Here is a 24,697-nt window from a genome sequence, read left to right on the forward strand (position 1 = left end):
TTTTTGGAAGAAAGAAAAAAATCATAAAACATAAAGACAGTAACAACATAATGCAGATATGCCTTGTCATCTCAAGTACTCAGAGATATTGCAAGGATATCGTAATCATTTATTCTTCTAAAAACTGTTTTTTGACGTGTATCATCTTCGTGACAGTTGAGTACAAATATCCACTCATTACTACTTTTAGTTCAATCAGTCTTAAAAGCGCACCTTTATCTCTGTAAGCAGTGCTAGCCTGAAAATTCTGTCTTGTCCATTCAGTCACATCTGATACTTCTTGATAATGGATGGGGAAGTTATCCTTAGTTGTAAATACACAGGTAGACACTGGGATGTTGTATGTCTTCAGATTAGTTTCTCTGTATTTAAGGAAGAGGCTGTTGGGGATAATGGTGATGCTTGCCATAGCAGGCTGACATTGGAACTAGGTAACTTCCCTGGTAAGCTAACTTGAACTCTGTCTGGAATATAACATAAGATAACAACAGACTATGCATTTTTCCCAAGTGAGCAAGAGTACTGGAAGAAAAATGATTAAGTAGATTATCTTTTGAACTGAAGGTTGTTATACTTAAGGTGCATCCCATGAGAATGGGTGTTTGTTAATAGACTTTCCTTTTCAATCGTGTTGACCTGTATTTACAAGAACTATTTTACTTTGGTCTAATGGATGTGTTCTTATTTGATTATATTTTTAATCCACTGATTTAAGCCACTGTCATATTTTTGTATCCTAAAAGCATACAAAAATTCAGGCTGGAAAGTCTCTAAGCCTTAGAAGGTCTTTAGACCAACATCCTGCTTACAGCATGATCAGCTATGAGGTCTGACCAGGTTGCTCAGGGCCTTGGCCCCAAATTTATAGGGCCTGTTGATCCTAGATACTTTCAAAGATGAGAGAAAACAGCAAAATGGTGTGTGTATGTCCCTAGGAAAAGCTTCAACCTCATAACTTTGTTTTTCAGTGTGGCATTAATTTAAAGATACTATTTTCTGTGCAAAGCGTGGAAGCAAAGTATTTGCTTTCTGTACAGGCATATTTGGGTGAATTTTACTGGCAAAGAAAGTCTAGGAAAACTCTCTGCAGCTTTCATGTCCTCAGTTTAGATGGAGAGTTTATGAATAGAATTCTGAATGTGTCAGACTTGTGTTTCATCTACCCAAACAAGCCGGAAGGAGCTTTCCCTCTTCACGCAACTCTCACCTGCAGTTTCTACAATTGCAAGCTAACAATTTGAGTTTCTTGCAAGATCCATCTTGATTATTTGCACTGACTTACAGTCCCCTTCTGATGAAATTCCAGTCAATTCTCACCACGTGGCTTTAACTGGGTTGTCCTCAAGGTTCCAAGGTTTCACCCGAAAACCAATAAAAGATGGAATTGATACAGTTTTTGAAAAGCTCCAACTTTGAAATGGTGAACTGTGTATAACCATATGTCTTTGAATCAAGCCAGATTTTTTTGCAAAAAAAAAAACAAAAACAAAACAGCAAAAACAAACGACCTTGTGTGTGCGGGGGGGTTGGACTAGATGACCTCTAGAGGTCCCTTCCAACTTTAAGCATTCTATGATTCTATGAAACAAACAAAACTCCACAGAAATCCAGAACATGGATGGGGGCTTCCACATAAAGTGGAGGTCAAGATAACCTGAGGAGATTAGAATTCCAGTGTTGTCGTTTTGTCCTTTGGAAAAGACATACAAGCTATATCGTAGCCTTTCATCACAGAATGAATTTCTCCATGTAAGGTCATGATACCATTGTTCAGTAAGTAATATAACAAATGGGGTTGCATAGATGCAAAAAGTGAGGCATGGAAAACTAACTTCAAAAGCTCATTTTAGTCAATTCATGGACTTACCAAGGTTTCAACCTCACACACAATTTCTTCAGGCAGACTGAGATTAATTACAGAGAAAATAACTGTTCATGCTCAGGGGAAAAAAGGAAAAAAAAAAAAAAAAAAAAAAAAGGACAGGCAGACACTGAGGCCCATAAAATGACTCTAACTTTCTTTTTTTTCCTGATAGTGGTTATAAAAATATTAGTGGTTGTGTTACAGAGCAAGGTTCAGATGAAGTCACTCGGCAAAGAACTGAAAGATGGCTAACTCCAGATATAAATGTTTTAGGCTTTGTTTGCTTACTTTTTATCACCATTTATGATTTTTTTTTACTCCTTTCTGTATCAAAATATGCTGAGTGAGCTATGCAGCACTATATTTTGGAATGATAGTTTTTTTTTTTCATTTTTAAATAATTCAGAAATATCAACTGGAGAAATTAATTGAGAAAGATGGTTGAAATACCTGTTTTGTTTTTGATATGAGTCTATTGCCCTCTAACATAGGAAAAATCATCCAGCCATCTTAAAATGGTATATATTTTCAGGGAAAAAATTAAAGCCTGAAAAAATAGTAATGCAAAGGAAAGATTTTTTTTCCTGTCTTTTTATTTGATGATTTTCAGTACTAAGGCAAACTGATGCTGGAAATTACAACAGCAGCGATAATAACAAAATTTAATAAATCAGGTGCACTGTTTAGGTTGCAGTGGACTTCACCTTGTTCAGAGCTGAAAAATATTGTTAGAATATAGGTAGTTTTAGAAACATTTGCTGTAGTTATTCTTGTCTCAGCCATTTTTATCTCATGCATTACTACTACTTCAGATCACAATAAAAGCATCTGTTCAGCTGTGAAGAAATAGTAAGTTAAATTTTTTCCACTTGTCATTTCTGTGGCATGCAGCAGAGCTAGTCCTTGATCAAAGATGTTTGGTGCTCATTGTGTATCTTGTTTTTTTACTCTCTAATCAAATCTTTGGAAATAGGTCTAGAAGAGAGGAGCAGTCAGTGATGTCAACATATGTCTCCATTGACTCCACCTACTATGGGATTATTTTTCTCAGCCCGCAGAATGGGACGTTTTGGAAGGTCATGTGGTGTTTGTAAAAAGATCTCACAAGGAGTCTGAAAGAAAAGGACTAAGGGACAAAAAAGTTACGATTCTGTCATAACTGACTTCCAATTTTACCATTTCTATGCTACTCCCAAGCCCATAACTCATTCATTCATTAGGGGAGCACTTGAACACTGTCTACTTGAGAAGGGGCTTCGAGTGCAGATTTTTCATATTTTGAGTTTGACAGATTGCTAGTGAGAAATGAAGTTCTTTCAGCATTACTTATGCCACTTAGTTTCTCAGAGTGAATAGTTTCCCAGAAGGATGGGTTATCTTCCCACACCATCTATATATTTTTCCACATTTTTTCCAATCCAAATTATAAAACTGCTGAAGACTTCACATTTTTGAGCTTTCTAATTTTAAAATAAAAAAATTATATAAAATCTTGTATCCTCTCAAGTTTTTTTTATTATTTATTTTCACAGTAAATAGTTCTTTGCTTCATTCTTGTTCTCCTCATTAAGAGTCAAATCTCAGGTGCTTGGCATATCATGAATATGCAACAACTAAATTAATACATGGTGTTATCAGGAATAACTTCTGAAATAGGAAACAATTCAATGTATCAATAATTTGTTAATGTGCTGATAGTCTTATACAGGTGCTATGGGAACCTTTTTTTTCCATTTTTCAGTTCTTCTGCAGTCTTTTTTTTTTTATCTTGGGGTGAAAGTTTTCCTCTCATGGGTAAGTAGCTCATTCTTTTTTTCTTGCTCAGTTGAAAGTAGCTTTTTGAGCTTCTTTACTACAGCTCATGGCTGTTGGTATTTTTTTTTTTTGGACTTGACATGTTTTTGATGAGCTTGGCTCTGTTTTTTGTCCTTCTCATTTCTTACAGAGCTTTAGCTTCTCAGTCCCTTGCAGCTGTATCCAGGTTAATTATTGGGAATCACGCATTTTACTCCCCTTTCATTTGCTCTGCTGCTTCTTCCCTACTTACTGATTTCTTTAGTCACCTTTCGTGCAGTGTCACAATGAAAGCTGGGAGGAAAGCCTATAAAGAAATATCTGGCATAAACAGCAGTGTGTTTTATTCAAGTTTGATTTTCCAACATGTTTACATCCTTTCCAGGAACTTCTGAATGTCTACTTTTGCATTTAATTTAGTTCAACATTATTTTCCTATCTTTACCACTGTATGAGGGCATACAACTTTATCATCTCCTTGACAACTCTACCATAATAGCAGTAAGAGGAAAAAAAGTATTTTATGCTTACCAAGGCTAAAGCTACGATGAGGCAAAAAGTTGCCTTGTGTAGATATTTCCACATACAGTATAATGTACTGTAGGAAAGTAAAAATTACTTTATCTGTAGCTCTGACAGTGTTCTGAGTTCTGTAAACTAATATTATTGATGTAACATGGTTACCTAAATAATCACTTCCCATAAGCCTACTTGTAGTGCAGTCATTATGTCTACCCTTAGGAGAAATTGACTTTAAAGCCTACAGTCTGGCAGTCCTTTCATGCGCAGCACTTTTCTAGGACTGCAGCAGACATCGTTGTTGTTTCTATTTATTATATTAATTCCCTGAAGAAACAAAAAATGTGTATGAAGTAAGACACTTGCTTTAAGAACTAATCTTTCTTTGGCATGTTCCTGGTCTTAACGTGCAGCACAAACGGTTAGATTAGGGGTTCTAGGATTCCACTGTCCTGCACTAGGAGAGATAGTATCACTTAAAGAGATGCAAAAAAGTTGCATTGCCAGTGAGAAAATGATTAATCAGGTCTTTCCTCTGTGCCCAATTGTAGGACAGCTTCAGGGCAACAAGGGAAAAGACCACATAGATTGGGGAAGGCTATGTCTCTTTCACGCTCAGTTTTATTCCCTGTTCTATCTGAAATAGTGATATTTTGTATCAACAAACCCTTCCCTAAACATCTAGCCCAACACAGCACTGAGTCTTAGAAATCAAATCAAATACTTGGTGCATTATGAATGTTCCTCATTGTTTAGACCAAAGAAGAAACAGTTTTGATGTGAATGCTCTACTTGATGTGTATCTTCTTGTTTCTGCAAGGAAAGAATACATATAAAAAAACAATGTTTAATAGACCCCTGGAAAAGCGATGAAAGAAGAGGGACTGCTAGGGAGAACAAGGCTTTCTAATCCCAGAATGCTTCATGAACATCTTGTTGGCATCACCTCCAAACCTCTATGTGAGATCTTGTTTGGGAAGGCAAATCTAAAATGAGTCTTAGAATATAAAATTATTTGAAAAAAATCATTTCTCATTTTCTGACAGTGTTAGTGCTGTGGCTGCCAGACTCTGGTACATGTTCTGTTTCCTCTAACCTACATGTAATTAAAGCTAGCAGCTGTCAAGCAATTATGGTAATAACACTTGATATTAAAGCGCTAACAAGAACTGAAGCAAAGACTGCTGGTGTCGGTCTGGAAGCAGAACAATAGTTCATTGAATCTGTCTTTTGATAGAGGGACGTACCAAACAAAAATAAGAAGATTGGAAAAAAAAATGGAAATGGTCTGACCATATCACTTGTAGTACAGAACAGCTAAACTGTTAAAATAGAGAGGGAACACTATATTAAATATTAAGGTACAGATAATAAGAGAACACTTGCATCAAATACAGGGGAAAGAGAATGAGGGAAAAATATAATTTCATAAATTTAGTACACTGACTGCAGTGGTTTGAATTAGCTTTAAGAATAACATCAGCAAAGCTCTCATTCAATGAAGCTAAAGAAATGGCTTGTAACTTTATAAAAAGATATTGCTACAAAAGGAAATAAAAAGTGCCTAATACCTTGAAAAGCAAAAAGAAATTCTATTACAGTGCTTCAGGATGCAAACCTCCTGGGATTTTCTAACTATCATGCTACAGTAGACGCAAGATGGAAAAATGAAGGAGGTAGGAAAATGGCTGGTGAATATTATCCCTTATAGCTGGTGTCTCAGCTCAGAAATCTTAGGATATTCCCCTTCAGGAATATAAAAGGAAAATAAGACTGCTATTAAAAACAATTTGATGTCATTTACAGAGGAAAATAAGTAATTTGTGTAAAAATGAAAGAATCGTTAGTCTGAAAATGAGGTGTAATGAAGATTAACTACAGGTCATGTAACAATTTACTTCCCCCGGAGGTAAATGGCAGCTTGCTTTAGTATGCAAAAATACATTGAGTTTAAAGAGAAAATGATGGTCATACAAATTGGATTGAATTGTTCTCAACTTAAAAAATCAGTAAATACAGAGAAAAATCTAGACGGAATCAACCTTTAGCCAGTATGCACTTTCCCTTGCTTCCTCTAATTGCCCCTTTCTTGCAAATATTCCTGGTAAAATACCCATGCTGGAGTAGCCAAGCAACCTAACCTGCCTAATAATTAATGGTCGGGAATGACTGGCCAAATGTACCCCACCTCGCCGGCCGGCTCCTTCTGCCATTTTGTCCGTTACCAGTTTAGTCTTTCCTGGCATTTATGTGGCTTTGCTCAGTGTCCTGTTTTGATAATCAACATAGAGCAGTCTTGAAACTGCACCATTTTTGCATAGCAAGAAGTGCTACCATAGTTAAGCACGGAGACAGAGAGATGTGGGTAAGCAGTGTAGCAGAGTGGTTCTCATTTGACTACAAAGTATTCCGATGCTGCCTTCCTTTGACCAGTTCCTCCTCCTATTCTTTTACTTCCTTCTTTTCCTTTAAGTTGTTTTTTTTTCAGTTCTGGATCCTGCCAGGAAATAAAATAATGAGTGACAGCCTGTAACCCATATAGACCTGTTTTTTTCCTTCAACATGTTCTGACCTGTCCAGACAGTGAGCTTATGTCAAAAACAAAGTTCAAAGCAGCCTAGAATGTACCAGGATGTCCTATGGCCTCGCTGAGGACATACAGTGCGCATGTATGGGTTTAAGCTCTGCTTGCACATATCCTTATCTCACCTCTCTGTTCTCTGTCACTGCTTACCCTGCCTGCTTCCAGGCCTGACTCTGTAGAAGTGGTTTTTTATATCAATATAAGTTAAAGGTCAGCCTGACAGACCCCCTCTGGGGAGTTAGCTTGGATAGGAATGACAGCCAGGCCTCCTGCTAACAGTGTCTCTGAAAGCTGTCCACAGAAGGAATGCTGCATGCTGTGACTCAAGACAACTGAATACTTGCTGCTCTCCTCATTATTAAGCACAGTCTGTATAAACTGTTATTTTAAAAACAAACTGTCTACTGTGTTCCTGCTGATCTCACTTCTGTGCTTGGATATGTTGTAAAATGCTCATGCAAATCCTTGCTCACCTAAATCATGTAGGAAGGCAAAATGCTGCCATTATCTGTGAGGAAAAAAAAAAAAGAAGATCACAGAATCACAGAATGGTTGAGATTGGAAGGGACCTCTAGAGATCATCTAGTCCAACCCCCCTGCATACGCAGGGACACCTAGAGCACGTGGCATAGGGTGGCATCCAGGCAGGTTTTGAAGATCTCCAGAAAAGGAGATCAACCTCTCTGGGCAGCCTGTTCCAGGGCTGTCACTCTCACAAGAAAGTTCTTCCTCATATGGAGATTAAACTTCCTATGTTTCAACTTGCACTCATTACCCCACATCCTGTCACCAGCCACCACGGAAAAGAGTTTGATCCCATCCTCCCTACATTCACCCCTCAGGTACTTGAACGTGTTGATCAAATCTCCTCTCAGTCTTCTCCAGACTAAACAGGCCCAGCTCGCTTAGTCTTTCCTCGTATGATAGATGCTCAAGTCCTTTAACCATCTTTGTGGCTCTATGCTGGACCCTTTCTAGAAGCTTGATGTCCTTGTACTGGGGAGCCTAGTAGCTCTGTCAAGGCTAAAAGTGGCATGGGTTTCATGCAGATGGTGGCGGCCACACTGTCACTAGCTTCGTTAGCTAACTCTTTTTGGCGTTTGTAATGTATGCAGCTAGCATACAAAACATGTAAAGGTGTGGGATTTAGTCTTAGGCTGGCATTTGTCTTTATGCTGTGTATGACTATGGACTGCAAAGGACTGGTCAGAAAAGGTGACAATTTAAAAATCTTCATCTGTCCCTTCACTTTGCTATGACTTGCATTTGCTGGATGATGGTGACTGGAGAAGCAGTCCTTGCACTGCTTAATTGCATAATAAGCTTAATTGCATAATAAGCTGCTGATAACAATTACAAAAAGGTAGTAGCTATGAGATAGGATGAACAATAGAGAATCTATATAGTGGGTTATGAAGGCTCAGGGGATAGGTCAAATGGCTGAGAAGCCTCACTGAACATGCAGTGTGGGTGTAGTAGTTGTAGTAGTTGGTCTGAAGATATTATAAGGCTTTGTAGAATGGAAAAAGGCAAGATGCTTCATGTTAGAAACCTCACTGAAGCTGATGGAACAGTTTGGATAAAGCTGCTGAAGACCTACTGCTCATGAGACTGAAAGTTGGTGGGACTTGAAATCAGTTACTGAAAGGAAACCAGTGAAGACTTAATGAATCTTTGACAGATTAACCTTAAAATCAAGCAAGGGTGGAGTGAGGGTGGAAAGCAGGAGTGGACCACAGAAAAAGCAAAAAAAGAAACCGTGAAAATAAATGAAAACATTACTGTTACAGGAAGACTACTGAGATTAAAAATTAGGAAAAAAAAAAAAAGAAAGAAAAAAAAAGAGATTTTGCCAAGAACAGGACAAACAGGTAGTAAGAGGAAGACATAGAGAGGTACTGATAACTTTCAGGTATGTATTTTCCCCTATTGGACTTTTTAGAATGACTTTTAAATCACTCAAAGTGCAGGTTAACATACCTAAAAGATAAGATAAGCTCCTCCATCTTTATACAAAAGAGATTCACAGATTTGAATTGATTTTTGTTTTGCAGATCCACAAAGACTCACCCTGGGCCAGTAGTACATTTAAGCGACAGCCCGAGAGATGAGGGAAAAGTGAGTACAATTGATTATATAAAATACCACAATATTTCATAGCCCTCATTGCCCTTAATAGCACTTTCATTTTAAATCAATTTTATGCTTTTTAAAATAATTTAATTATATGCTTTCATCGGTAAGGGAACTCTAAGCAAATTACAATTTTTTAGAAAGCAATTTTCTGTGGAAAATTTTAATGAGGAAAAATGTTATGATTCTGAGATACAAACAGCATACTGTTCTCTGAAATCTACAGTCAGAATTGCTCCTGATTAAATAAATATGAGTTTTGCCTAGACTGTGTGAGGATCTCAGGTTTGATAAGCATGCTATTTTGAGGGAATCTTCATAAGTTCTCATGAGATCATAAGTCTTTTTTTCTGCAGGAACTCCAGTGATAGCACCCACATTTGGAACATGCTGCTGTTTGTGAACAGGGCTCAAAATAGCAGAGCTGTCAACCAATGGAAGCAAAATATATTGTCTGAAAGTTAGTGATTGATACCATCAGGAGGCAAAAACTGAGTCAGATTATTTGCACAGTAGCTTTTTCAAAATGAAATTTGGTTGTCACAATGCCAGTATTAATTGGCCTGTTTTTAGTTATGTGATGGTACATAATTTTTGATCATTTTGGCCATGTAGAGGGGACAATTAACAATATAATCTTGTGTGTGATTTTTTATGTTCTGATAACTGTATTTCAGAGAGTATTTATACAGGGTTGCATCTAGTAAATGGTGTATCTGTTTGGCTGCGCCCCTTAGTTATGTAACAGGCAATGGCAGTTGGAAACTACAAGCTGTCTGAATTTCTGATATGATTTAAGGAACTTCATGCTGAAACTAATGTGGGTATCTAGGGAAAAAGGCTGGAGGCTACACGTGAATTGCATTTGTGTTGTCATTCCCTGGTCTTTTCTATACTGCAAGTTGAACTATGTGCAAATGATGCACTTACCAGTTAGCTCCAATGCTCATTATTTCAAATTGGATTTTGGAAGAGTCACAGTAGATCAAGCAATTGAGGACAGAGCAAATGAAGACAATTAAACACTGTGAAGTATAGTGTTTCAGCCTCTGACCAGAAGTTGTCAAGAAATGTTATTTAACTATTGATAACCAACTACCTGACAACAATTGAGGTGTATTGGTTAGGCATATAGGTGCATAGGTTGTCCTCCAACCACAGCAGTAGCTGTTGATGACTTACCTAAAGTACAGTAGGGAATAATGATACAATAATTTTACAAAAATTGTCTTGAGAGCAAACATCCCTTAAAGGAATGTCATGTACGATGTCCAAACCGAAATCTAAAGTACTTTGTCATCAGCAGAAAGACAGAAGATGAAAAGGTCTCAGGAAAGGGAGCTATTGAAGAATTTGTTTGGAAATACAATTGCTTGTTGCTCAGAGGACACGCTGGAGGCATCTGGGCACTGCTGAAGTACTAGCATGCTAACAAAGATCTGGCAATGGCAAAATCAGATGGATCTTTGTGAAGAACAAACATCTCCATGTTTGGAGGGAGAGAGAGAATAAAATCTAAGCCATATCGAAACCATTCCAGTGCAGCTTCTCATGTCATTGATAGATGAGAGTAGTGCAGTGAGACAAGTGGTGCGAGCAAAGCATTTGTAGATTTGCAGAATGTGCTTGGTGATTACGTGTTGGTACAGAAGACTGTGAAATTAATACATTGTTTGATGTTTACTGGAGAATATCAGGAAAAGAGTAGATCCAAACACTGAATGTAGGACATAGCTCCAGATCGCAAGAACTGGCAGTAGAGAAAATTGTAAATTAAATTTTTCAACTAAGTCTTATCAAATTTTACTTGAAAGAATGAAGGAGAAAAAAAAAATCATCCTTCAGAATAGAGTGGTAAGGAATAAAAAGCTATACTTCTGGGAATTTTGTGGCTCAATAGTCATAAGCAATATACCAAAGAGAGTGTGCAACCAAGTTTGTTGGACTTCAAGAGCCTCAGAAACTCAGAAATAAAATGGCAGTTAAAATTCAGTGTAAATAATGGGAAGTGTTACATATGGGGGAAAGAATATTTCTAGCATATAAGACAATAAATCTCAGCTGATAATTACAGTTTTGTAGTAAGATTTCAGAGTAATGGTCAATAACTGAGCGAAAATGCCAGCTTAGTGCTCAGTAGCAAGCAAAAAAGCAGGGCAGTCATGGGTACTTGCCCTCTTCACATACACTTCTTTGGTGCTTGCTTTTGACCATTTAAGTACAAGAAACTGTGGTAGAGAGACACTGTTTAATTTGGTACAGCTGTCCATAAGAAACAGATCATAGCAGTTTCAAAGCAGTTCCACATATTCTGCTTAGTTTTGTTTGGCTTGAAGCTGAAGTCCCCACCCCACCCCAACACAAGCAGAGTCACCTTACATTGCACAGGGTCGCATCCAGGCAGGTTTTGAGTATCCCCAGAGAAAGAGACCCCAGCAACTCTCTGGGCAAACTCTTCCAGTTCTCTGCTACCCTGATGGTCAAGAAATTTTCCTCAAGTTCAATCAGAACTTCCTGTGTTTCTGTCCCATTGCATCTTGTCCTATCGTATGCCACCACTGAAAATGGTCTGACTCCATCCTCTCAACAACCTCGCTTAAGATCTTTGTATACACTGGTAAGATCCACTCTTATGCTTTCTCTTTTTTAGGCAAAACAGACTCAGGTGTCTCAGCATCTCCGCATAGGAGAGATGCTCCAGTCCTCTTTGTAGCTGGACTCTCTCCAGTAGTTCCATATTCCTCTTGTACTAGGGAGCCCAGAACTGGACACAGAGGCCTCTCCAGGGCTGAGTAGAGGGGGAAGGATCACCTCCCTTGACCTACTGGCATCACTTTTCCCTCCTAATATGGCATCCCAGGGTACCACTGGCCTACTTGGCCACAGTGGCACATTGGTGGCTCATGGTCAGTCCATAACCACACAGGGATTCCCAGGTCCTTCTCTGCAGAGTTGCTCTCCAGCCCCAGCCTGTACTGGTGCGTGGGGTTATTCCTCCCTAGGAGCAGGGCCCTGCACTTGCCTTTGTTGATCTGCATGAGGTTCCTCTCTGCTCATCTCTGCAGCCTGTCAAGGACCTCTGAATGGCAGCACAGCTCTCTGGTGTATCACCCACTCCTACCAGTTTTGTAATGTAACAAACTTGCTCAGGATCTGCACTGTCCCTTCATTGAAAAGTTTTAACAGAAATGGACCCAATACTGACTCCCTGAGGGACACTGATAACTACAGGCCTCTAAGTAGATGCTGCATGGCTGATCACAGCCTTTTGAACTCTGCCATTTGGCCAGTTTCAGTTCACCTCACTCATCTGAGTGTGCCCATCAGAATAGATAGACTGTATCCACTGATCTCCCCTAATCTAGCCAGGCAGTCCTTCCTTCAGAGAATGCTCTCAGATTGGTTAAGCATAATTTCCTCTTGCTGAACCCATGCTTGTTCTCCACGTGCTTAGAGAGGACATCCAGGATGAGCTGTTTCATCATCTTTCAGGTTCAGAGCTGAGACCAACTGGCCAATAGTTTCCTGGTCCTCTTCTTGACCTTTCTCATGACTGTTGTGACACTAGCTTTCTTCCAGCCCTCAGGCACCTATCCTGTTCTCTATGACCTTTCAAAGAGGATGGAGAGTGGCTTAACAATAATACCTGCCAACTCCCTCAGTACTCTTGGGTGCATCTCACCAGGGCCCAAGGATCTGTGGGTGTCAAGTTTGCCTAAGTGATCTCTAAAATAATCTTCCTCAAATAATGACAAGTCTTTTCTGCAGATTTCCTCTGTCGTCTGCAGGATCTGGGATTCCAGAGGGCTGACCTTAGTAAAGACTGAAGTAAAGAAGCCTTTTTCTGTATCTTTCGTAACCAGGGCACCCACCCCATTCGATAGCAGACCCATATTTTACCTAGTCTTCCTTTCACTACTAATGTATTTGAAGAAGCTCATCTTGTTGTCTTTGGCATCTCTTGAGAGATTTAATCTCAAATGGACCTTAGTCATCCTTGGATCTCTGCATACTCTGACAGCATTCCTATATTCCTCCCAAGTGGCCTGCCCCCTTTTCCACATTCTGTACACTTCCTTCTTCTGTTGGAATTTTTCCAGGAACTCCTTGTTCATCTGCACAGGTCTCCTACACCTTTGCTTGACTTCTTATTCATAGGATGTACCACTATTGAGTTTGGAGGAAGCAATCCTTGAATCACTTAACCAGCTCTCTGTGCCCCTGCCTCCCCTTCCTTCTAGGACCCTAGCCCACGGGATTCCTTCAAGTAGGTCTCTGAAGATGCTGAAGTTTGCCATTTTGAAATCCAGGCTTCTGATCCTGCCTATTCCCTTCTTCATCCTCACAAGGTCCTGAACTGCAGCATCTCACAATCACCTCAGCCAAGACTACCCCAACCTTCACATCTCAAACCCTTCTTTATTTGTTAGTACAATGTTCAATAGCACACCTGTCCTCGTTGGCTCTTTTCTTTCTGGTGTTTTCTCCTCCAACTGCACATATGGATGTTTCTTCTTCTATTGAATTTAGTATTACAGACATTTTCATTATAGATCTCTCTAGTGCTTATCATGACCAAGAGGGATAAGAACTTAAGAGTTTCTGTAATATGGACAGGTCAGAATTTGTACCATCATAAATGTTCTGGAGAAGAGACTAATCACATTCATCCTGCTGGAGTTTTGACTTCATCGTCATAGCAATTTATGATCAGTTAAACAACATGACTGCAATAGCATAATCTGAGCAGATGAGAGATTCCCAGGTATGTAGCAGAACTGTTCATTTTTCAGTGGACTTCTTACCTGAATTAACAACACTTTGTATCCTGCAATTCTCTACTGCAGGATTGCTAAGTATTTTGACTGTCTCTGAAAGGAGATAGTTGATCTTATAGTAATTATTGGAGCACAATGTCTTTGTAAAAGAGTGCGACAATAATCAAAAGACAAGCCAGCTTCACCAGGGAGAAAGGTTTATTATAAAGCAGAGACACATATTCAATGTTTTTCTATTCCTTCAGTTTCCTTTTACATTAGTACAAAAGCTGAGGTGAGAAGAATACTGGAAGATATGAACTCAACAAAACTGGTTTGGTACCCAGCTGTAAGGCACCGGTGCTAGCATTCATTATGACCTCTGCAAGAGGACATTCAGGCTCCACGAGGTATTGATTAAAATACCATTTATTGGAGCTCACACAAAAAGAAAAATCATCTTACATCCCTGCATATGCTGGGAACTATGAGTTGTGCAGCATCAGACAGACCTCCACTCAGGACATGGCATGCTGTGCCAGTCTCATCTGTGGAGAAGCTGAGCATTTTGGTCTTTGGAGCTCCTGCAGGATTTTCTCAGAACAAAACAATTCTGTTCATTTTTGCTGTCAAGCAAAGGAATGTTCAGATGAGAATGTGCCGCTTTACTTTAAGATAAAGACAAGGACACACAGCTGGTGCAGTGGAAAACAATGGCAAGTGGGAGCCGCTCTCTTATGATTTAGCTGAACAAGAATATCCTGCAGCCACAGTATATGTGCAGCATTGCACAGGCCTGAAGGCCAAGTGCTGTGTTCCACATCACGGCATAGCACAGCACTGGCCTCCACCTACTGAGGTTAACCATCATGCCAATCACTAAGTCTTCAATGAACAATAGTTTTCCAGCTAGCATCACTACACTAGCAGTGAAAAAAATTACAGTCAGACCCTTCTTTGTCACTCTCCGAATAGGAATCTGCTAACTCAGAATGGCATCCTGACTCAGAATGCTAACTATATGGCATCCTGAAAACAGTACTATCTAGTTAATTCTGTTCTGTCTGTACAAGATGTTTTTTTCATATTTATTCTGCTTCAGAATCCACAGAACTGGCGGAATTTCTCCAGCACAGTTTGAATTTTGGTCAGGAGCAGAATTCTTAAATAATGAGATATCATTCATATTCAAGCAGTAAATTTTTAAAGTATAAATTGTTCCCAGATTATGTAATGCATCTTCTCATAGTGAGTATTCACATAGCAGTATAAAGCATGATATTTAGAAGATCTGAGAGAATTCCCAGACTATGCTGCAGTGGTATTTATGCATTAATGATATTTATCTTGCTAAACAAAACATCACTTTCTCAATTCTGTAAAGATTCTTTTTTATGACTTATGCCAACTAAAATGATTGCAGAGATTCTGATAGGATTTCACAAATTAAGAAATGTTCTTATCTTTCTCCTGCTCAAATTCTTAATATAGAAACTCTAAACTCTGTGATCCATGTGTTTTTATGGGCAAAGAACCATTGTAATCATCACTGCTACGTGTATAAACTAGTATGCAACAGAAATCTGTGAGTCTGTCGATGTGGTCATTCCTGGAATCTTCCTGTCCAAGGCAGATTCTTGCAAAGGTGTCTCTACAAGAAGCAATCTGCAGAGTGCCTAAGTAGTCCAGACTTCACATCTTCCGTAAGAACTGAATTTAACTAAGTTACTGTGGAAATATATTGTTCAGATGAAGTGTACTCAGTACTATAGCCAACCAATGATTCACTTCTTTCAATACAGACCAGCAGAAAGCAGTGTGTTCATTTGTTCTTCTTTTTCTTCTAATACTTATTTTTTTCTCTTCCCTCTTACAAGTCTTTATTACTTATATTTCTCAATTGCAGGTGTTTATAGGACATACTAGTTCTAAAAGAAGTAAAAAATAACTTATGGGTGTATTGATTTTCAATTTAGAAGAAAATATGTTATTATTTCCTACAAGAATATTTTCAACATATTTTTAAAGTAATAGAAAACAAATATCTACAGCTAAGTGAGAGCTTAATGTGGGGACTCTTCAGTAGGGACTCTTCCTTTTGGTGTTCAGTAATCACTTAGATGTTAAATAGTTTTCCCTCAAACCAGGGATCGAAGAAGATAACAAGTGAGAGGAACACTCTACATTTATAATTTCTCAAAAGGTATAAAGTTGTAAGGACTGTCCAGTCATGTAATATTGGAGGAAAAAAGGAAGCATATAAAGCTTTGTTTTTCTTCCATGTCATAAGCTGAATTGTCAGATAACTTGAAAGCAGGTTATGCATGTTGTAAACTACAGTCTTCACATCATCTTGGCATTTCTTTCTGCAGTGCTTATATGTATTTTTAAATGTCTTAAAATCGTGAAGCTCTTAAATAGTTGTGTATACCTTTTGAATCTGAAACTGCAATTTTGTTTGTTTCCCTCCTCCAGCTACTGATAGGCTATGAAAATGGGACTGTAGTGTTCTGGGACTTACGATCTAAAAGAGCTGATCTGAGAGCTTATTATGATGAGGTAAGCAATTTCCCTTATTTCATCAAAAGCATTATTCAGCAATTTGTCACATCTTTTAACTAGAAGATGGGCATTTATTTTAAGACATTGCTTGTTCTGGAAATACTGTTTATGCTCTTTTGAATGAGTTACTGGCAATAGGGATAAAATCCTGATATCTCTAGTTCTAATGCATTAGCATTCTGTTGAGTGTACTAGGACAGTGGGGCTCTTGCCCTTGCTTCTCAAAAGTTCATCAGCCTCTGTGTGGGGATCCTCAGTCTTAGAAAAATTGACCTGCAGATCTAACGACATTAGAAATTTTTATAAGACGCTTTACATATTGTATATTATCTTAATCACGAAATACTGGTACCTTAATTAATGTGAAAGGCAAATCACTCTGTAGGGCTACTGAGTAGTCAAGATACAAGTAAAAGAATTTCAGTATTTTATTCTCATACCCCAATCAGACTATTGTTTGCTGTCATTTGTAATTAAGTTATATCAAACATAGATGCTGTTCTTGTGTTGATAAACAGGTTGCTGTTTTTGAATAGATATAGTTATTATGATTTACCCCTAAGAGAAAACATGCTTTGTTCTACTATTTTTTTTCTGTAAATTTCAACTTGGATGAAAAGAAGTGCAAATACAACTGAAGACAGCAATAAAATTCTTTGTGAAGTGATCCATGGCATCTTTCAAATGTTTTTTTTTTCAGAATTTTCTCCTTTTTTTCCAATATGCCTTATCAAATGGAAGGAATTTAATTTCCCTCCAAAAAGTAATCTGAGTCTTTGAACTTGCATTATTCAAGGCATTTTTGCATGGCACATTGACACTCTATTAAGCTTCAAGGTTAAAATTCTGAGTATTCACATAGCAAAAGTTTTAAAAGACAGGATGATTCAGAGTTTAAACAGGCCAGTACTTAATCCTCAAGATATGTCCCATTCATCTGTCTCTAAGCAATAGTCTGTCTATGCATACTTGTGAAAATGAAGCTGTTCTATTACCTGAGCTTGGACATTTTCTCTTCTCAGTACTACTAGAGTGACTTGTTTATGCTCTGTGTTCTGTTGTGCTCCAAACAAGGCTACCTAAAACAGGATATTCATGATACCATTTCCATTCTTTTAAACTGCTTGTTGAGACAGAACTCTTGGGTGTTCAGAATCGCTCATACAACTTAGTTCTTTCACACTTTTTAATACTCCCCTTGCAAAATATTCTTGGCCTTTTTCTCTGGTTGTGTGTTTTCCTCTTTAATGGCTACCTGCATTGTCTTTTCTCAGCTTTCGACATCTTGTGATGCCTACCTGTCATCTACTGGCACACTTAAAAGATTCTTCTTTTGTCTTCAGGAGGGTTTTGTGACTAACTGCTGTTTTTTTTTTCCAGACCTTAGGATCTAGACTGCTAGGAAAAAGCGTTCCTCTTTAAGTTTTGTGAGTTGCAACTGATCAGTTCAGCATGTGCCATCTTGTATTTGGCACCAACCCAAGTTTACAACTTTAGGCCTCTTCTTACAGGTCATTCACACAGGATTAGGATCTAAATGCATTGTTCCTCCTCTGATCCAAGCGCTCTGTGCCCTGTATCTCCAACTAGTGTTTCAGAATTGTTCTTCTGACACTGAGCCAGCCAGCAATTTCAGGGTACCTGTGAAGGCTCAGGTAAAGTAGAATATCTCTATCTTCACTGAATACTTCTTTGAGCAGAGTCTGAATGAAATTAGTCCAGCCTTGCTTTTCTTACTATTGGTATGCTTTCTTTAGCACTAGTTCTCAAACTAATATAGTCACTGTATTTGATAGTGAAAGATCTGGGTATCTTGTGTAAGCCATCACCTCTTGTGGCATCTCTAAGGATAGTCAGATGACAGCAGTTTTGTCTCATCAGTGAAGCAGATACTTCTCTTTAGTGTCAAAAATTCTCCTGGCACCAGACTTCTTTGTCGCACTGTGGGCATTCAGTACCAAGGAAAGTTCCTCCTTCTCTGTCATCTTCTTTGGGTAGGTGTCCATCCTAGTAATGATACATGGAGAAGATGTAAGCATGCTCAATACTCCGTCTCCATCCTCATCCTTTCACAGTTCTCCTGAGTTAACCTGATGGCATTGGATGCATCTCTCCTCCAAAATAGACAGGCTCACAATTGATCTGTAGAATCAACTGTATATCACTATGGCAAGAACTTAATAGAATCATAGAATCATAGAATGCTTAAGGTTGGAAGGGACCTTTAGAGATCATCTAGTCCAACACCCCTGCACAGGCAAGGTCACCTAGAGCACATGGCACAGGACTGCATCCAAGCGGGTTTTGAAGATCTCCAGAGAAGGAGACTCCACAACCTCTCTGGGCAGCCTGTTCCAAGGCTCTGTCACCCTCACTGTCAAGAATTTTTTCCTTAAGTTCCTGTGGAACTTTTGGTATTTCAGTTTGTGGCCATTACCTCTGGTTCTGTCAGTGGCCACCACTGAAAAGAGGCCAGCACCATCCTCCTCACTGCCTCCCTTGAGGTACTTATATACACTGATGAGATCCCCTCTCAGCCTTCTCTTCTCCAGGCTGAACAGGCCCAGCTCCCTCAGTCTCTCCTCACAGGGCAGATGTTCCAGGCCCCTGATCAGGGGACTCTCTCCAGCAGCTCCACATCCCTCTTGGACTGTGGGGCCCAGAACTGGACACAATACTCCAGATGTGGCCTCACCAGGGCTGAGTAGAGGGGCAGGATCCCCTCCCTCGACCTGCTGGAGACGCTCTCCTTAATACACCCCAGGATCCCATTGGCCTTCTTGGCCACAAGAGCACACTGCTGCCTCATGGTCACCTTGTCGTCCACCATGACACCCAGGTCTTTCTCTGCAGAGCTACCCTCCAGAAGGTCAGTCCCCAGCCTGTACTGGTGTCTGGGGTTATTTCTCCCCAGGTGCAGGACCTTGCACTTGGCGTTGTTGAATTTCATGAGGTTTTTCACCACCCAATTGTCCAGTCTGTCCAGGTCCCTCTGGATGGCAGCACAGCCCTCTGGGGTATCAGCTACTCCTCCCAGTTTGGTATCATCAGCAAACTTGCTGAGGGAGCACTCTGTGCCTTCATCCAGGTCATTGATGAATAAATTGAACAGGACTGGACCAAGGACTGACCCCTGGGGGACACCACTAGCTACAGGCCTCCAACTAGACTCTGCACCGCTGATCACCACTCTCTGGGCCCTGCCATCCAGCCAGTTCCTAATCCACCTCACTGTCCACTCATCTATCCCACATTTCGGGAGCTTGCCCAGGAGAATGTTGTGAGGGACGGTGTCAAAAGCCTTGGTGAAGTCGAGATAGACGAGATCCACCACCCTCCCCTCATCTACCCAGCTGGTCATTCCATCATAGAAGGCTATCAGGTTAGTCAAGCATGATTTTCCCTTGGTGAATCCATGCTGACTACTCTTGAGCACCTTCTTGTCCTCCAAATGCCTGGAGACAACGGCCAGTATGAGCCGTTCCATCACTTTTCCGGGAACGGAGGTGAGGCTCACTGGCCTGTAGTTGTCTAGGTCCTCCTTCTTGCCTTTTTTGAAGACTGACATGATATTGGCTTTCTTTCAGTCCTCCAGCACTTCCCCCATTCTCCAGGATCTTTCAAAGATGATGGAGAGTGGCTTAGCTATGACATCCGCCAGCTCACGCAGCACTCTGGGGTGCATCCCATCAGGGCCCATGGATTTGTGGGTATCGAGTTTCCTTAGGTGCTCTCTGACCCAAGTTAACAGCAACTATTTTCTGATACTGAAGAGGAAAGGAAGCTGACAACTTATTGTGTGTCTCCAAATCTTCTTTTCTAAGCTAAAAATTGGGAGTGAATCTACTGTCATTCAGTTGTTAAAGTCCGGAATAATTCCATATATTTTGACTCTTAAGATGCTTGTTTTCATAGAGCTACAAGAAATGCGTTCATTTTATTGTCAATCAGAAATACTATTAAAAATGATTTCTTCGTTTTTTTTTCACCATGTTAAGTAGGTTGTGTTTGTTATTTTTGTTTATTTTTTTTTGAATCCAGATCTTAGAAGTATTGGACACATCTCAGATGGAACAGGTCCTCTTTGTTTCAGCATTTGGATAACTGACTAACAAAGAGATTATCAAGAGATAATGGCTCTCATGTCATTAGGCTTTCATGAAGGTTGGAAAGCTGTCCAGCTTTCATGACATGAAGTATGTCTGCCAATTTGAAGTGAGGAAGGTTCTTATGATATCTGTGCAAGCACATTATCTGCAACTTCTCTACTTGTTTTCTTATAAGCCTATATCTTATCTTTAAAACTTCTTCCTGATATTTGTGGTTTTTTCACGGGAGTTACTAAAAGTAGTCATGACCCTTTTTTAACTGAAGTCCAGTTAGAAACTGCATCAGGTCATCAGCTCTTCATGCAGAAAGTTTTTATGTGTTCTCCTGTACTGTTTCAAAGCTTCTCAAGAGGCTAAGATGTTCTCACTTGTGAAACACGTGATGCCAGAGTGGAGCTTGAACCTAGTGCTAAAGACTTTTGTGTCTGCTCTTGCTCTTTGAATTGTTGTTGCTTTCTTTTTTTTTCTTTTTTCTTTTTTTTTTTTCTGATGGCAGTGGCAATCCATATGTTGAGTGAGAGATATCTGGGCCTTTTAGATCAATGCTCTTACATTATAACCTCTATCAAAGCCTCCCCTTGCAAATCCATTTCTAAATTCCTTCAGAAGTTTATTTCTAGATAAAGGAAACCTCTGGGGAGAAAGTGCATAAAGAAGCCAGATCATTCAAAGGCTCTGAAAGTTATTGATCAAATTTGGAAGACCCAAAGGAGCAGTCATTTTCATATGCAGACTGTCTAAATGTTTGGCTGGTTGTGTCAAAGCACATTCTGAGCTTTCTAAAGTATAGTCATCATCTTCCATCTGATTACATCTCCAAAAATGAAGCTCTAGAGGCCTGAAGATCTTTTCCACTTGACTTTTCCCTGCCTTTATCAAGCTCTGTGCCACTATGGAAGTATCAAATCTGATGCAGCCTTTCGTATAACAGTCCTTCAGTAATGCTAACACATATGATTCCTATGACTTAAGTGATAGTATGAGTGTGGTGCTTGTTCAAAATATTATTAAAAATGGTTCAGGAGCCAATTTTGAGTGCTTACCAGTCAGAGGAGTTGTGCTTAGGAGAGAACTGGTGTTGGATATGCTTAACTTCAGGACATGCTGAGTATAACAGAAAATGAAATATGTATGTATGTATGTAATTGTGGGTATTACAGAAGGAGGAGGAGATATATATCCAATCTGGAGTGATAAGGTTTATGTGTATAAACTGTGAGAACATTCACATGAGTCACTGACTGTGACAAACTCCTGTTCCTAGTGAGCAGCTGCTCCATTCTATGTGGATGCTACAGGAATGGATCAGAGTGCTAGATACATTCTAGCAGAGAGAAAATTAGGAATTAGATCTGTAGCACCTTTCAGTAGCAGTCATGATTCCCAAACAGGACCTTCAAACTCAATTTTAAATAATTCTTGCCTGTTCTGGAGTAAAATCTAACAGGTGAGTTGGACTTGCTGCTAAGCCAAATGTCTTATCACTGTGAGACCATTCCTTCTCAGCTCCACTCAGCAGGAGGTTTATGATGGCAATTTGCACCTAGCAGCTGAAAGACAGTTTAACAAGCAGCTTGGTATGTATTTTAGCTGCTAGTTAGTAGCTCCTGCTCAGACAGTTAGCAACGGTAACCATGTGAAATGTCTATATGTGTAATAACACATCGAAAGTGGATTGCAATTTGATGCGAGAGCACACTTGAATGAGTTCATGCCAGAATTAATTTGCACAAGCATAGGCAGGTCTTCAGTTATAAACGTGGCAGTGCTCCCCACAGATCTTAATACTTAATCCCCTGGAGAAATGGCGTTGAACTGTGCATGGTAACACATCTTCATGCATTATCATTTGTTGCTTCAATACTTGTTGTGGTGTCTTCTGGGTCTTTATGAGAAATTGTGTGCCCACCCCACTCCGTTTATTCAGCTCACTTTGGTATGTCTTTATTGGTATGACTAATTTATCAACATGTTGGTAAAGTGCTTAGATATAAGGCATGTAAGATTCCTGTTGTAGCATCTGGAATGTCTTACTGCCAAGGCTCATTTGTGGATATGCTTTCCAGGCTCAGGTGCTGAGTACAGTTCTGGAAAGGGGTCATAGCCTTTTTATTGGTTTCTTCTGAAATCTCCTCCAGACCATCAGTCTTTACCAACCATATCAATCAATATACTTATTAAGTGAGCAAGACAAACAAGGAGTTTTGAATAGTGACTAGCCACATTTAAGATGATTCCTAATCAACTTATGCAAAACTGATAGGAACAATTCCAGTGTTGGCTTGATTTTCCAGTCCAGGCATGAATTTAAAGTGATTTGAATAAAGCAGGTAAAAAGTCCATTCACAACTGTAAGTGTACACAAGGTATTAGAATTTCCAGGAGTGCAAAAATGAAAATTTTTTAAACTCTATTCAAAAATAGATCTAACTCATTTACAGTTAAATAAATTTTTAAAAAAGAGGGTCTGTTCAGCAAGTAACATTTCTGGAAGGAAAATGGATTCCAGGGAAAATTCTACAAATTTCAAGTTAATGGTTTGCAAAATAAAATACTTACTTAAGAGGATCACTTTAGAGTTCCTTTGCTTCCTGCCTTGCGAAGCGATCCTGAAGAAATTATGTTGTTTCTTACAAAATAAGCAAACATCAAACCAATACAAGAAAGACATGGATAAAGCCTCAGAAAAGAATTGTATGTAGATAGGAATCTTTTTTTTCCTAGTAAACTGTTTACCTTTTTAAAGATTTACCTTTTTTTTGTTTCTGGATCTTTAAGTTTTAATATGTTTGTCTACCAAAAAACTCTCAGTCTCTGTGCGAAATGGTATTCTGTCTACTCATATTATTTGGTTGTACCTTAGTTGTAGATCTTGTCTTTGTGCTAGTCTTTTTCTCTCCAGACTTTCCTGTGTTAACTTTCCCTCTTCTATTATCCTCAACTCCAATGCAAATTGTGTTTTTATTGTCATTCCATTTGCACACATTTGTCTGTTACAGCTGCATCCTCAATATTTAAGGCCATCCTTGACTCTTTCACTTTTGTGAACTCTTTTGCTCTTTCTGTTCCCTATCTATCTTTTCCTCACTTGTTTTGTTTAATCTTATCTCATTTTTACAGTATGTTCTCATCTTGCATAAGACTCTGCAGCTGACATTGTCATCCTTTCCAGTTGGATTAGTCACACATCAGTTATTTGAGCCATAGATTAAGCTGTTTTTAAATGAGATGTCCAACAGATTATTCCAAATTAATTTTGGTTAATGTTATTCAAATTCCAAAAAAGGAAGGATTTTTTGTCGCTCAGTTGTTAAATATAGATTGAAAAGATAAGTATCCAGACAAGATAGAGCTGTACATAATGTAGTTTCATGCCACAGACAAGTAGGATTTCTTCCTTCCTGCATACCTCCCCACTCCCAACTGGTGGATTATGCTAAAGAATCCAAAATTTAAGAAAACCCATAGTTATTTCATCTTGCCTTCCTCTCTGTAGCAGTGGCCAGCCATAATGATCAGGGGCCTGGAACATCTGCCCTGTGAGGAGAAGCTGAGGGAGCTGGGCCTGTTCAGCCTGGAGAAGAGACGACTGAGAGGGGACCTGATCAATGTATATAATACCTCAAGGGAGGGAGTGAGGCTGGCCTCTTTTCAGTGGTGGCCAGCAACAGGGCAAGAGGAAACGGCCAGAAACTGAAGCATCAAAAGTTCCACAGGAACTTAAGGAAAAATTTCTTGACAGTGAGGATGTTAGAGCACTGGAACACCACTTGGACGCAGTCCTGTGCCACGTGTTCTAGGTGACCCTGCGTGTGCAGGGAGGTTGGACTAGATGACCTCTAGAGGTCCCTTCCAACCTCAAGGATTCTATGATTCTATAATATTTCATAAAACTTGCTGTGTTCACCAAGAGTTCAGAGAAGTGTTCCACCTCCTCTGTGTCTCGCTTCTTGCAGTAGCAAACAAGTGCTTCCAAGGGGAGTGTATGAGGAACCATGGTATGCAACGAGACAAAACTTTGTTCTTGTCAGAAACTTTCTTTTGTTAGTATCTGCTATCTTTTGAACCTCTCTGATGTAATTGTAGATATTATTTACTCTTAAGTGTCTCGTCTAGAATACCTCTTGAGATATTTCAGCTTCCTGATATCCCGTTTCTGCTTTTTCTAAATAGGTTTCTGTAAGCAAATTTATGTTGTGTATTATCTGTAAAAACTTGTTACACAGTTTTCCCTGCATATTTGCCCAATAAAATATTTCTAAAATACTTCTACTCTGAGAACTATCATAGATAAAGTGACTGTACTGTATATCCCTTGTTTTTATACTCTTCCTGTAACAACCTGTTACTGTCGTTTTGGTGTGACATAATACAG

The 24,697-nt window shown here is 39.2% G+C and overlaps 1 protein-coding gene across 6 annotated transcripts in view; it reads left to right on the forward strand.

The window, feature by feature from the left end:
* STXBP5L (syntaxin binding protein 5L) overlaps window positions 1-24,697 on the forward strand; it is a 174,516-nt gene that overhangs the window by 79,651 nt on the left and 70,168 nt on the right. For all 6 annotated transcript variants that reach the window (XM_088535792.1, XM_088535787.1, XM_088535790.1 and 3 more), the window contains exons 6-7: window positions 8,816-8,879; window positions 16,127-16,210. In XM_088535792.1, the coding sequence (XP_088391918.1) occupies window positions 8,816-8,879; window positions 16,127-16,210 (148 nt within the window). The remainder of the gene's footprint in view (window positions 1-8,815; window positions 8,880-16,126; window positions 16,211-24,697) is intronic.

The sequence above is a fragment of the Tinamus guttatus genome, unplaced genomic scaffold (genome assembly GCF_059628265.1).
Source record: "Tinamus guttatus ecotype Peru unplaced genomic scaffold, ASM5962826v1 Tinamus_guttatus_pri_ptg000646l, whole genome shotgun sequence".
Taxonomy (NCBI): domain Eukaryota; kingdom Metazoa; phylum Chordata; class Aves; order Tinamiformes; family Tinamidae; genus Tinamus; species Tinamus guttatus.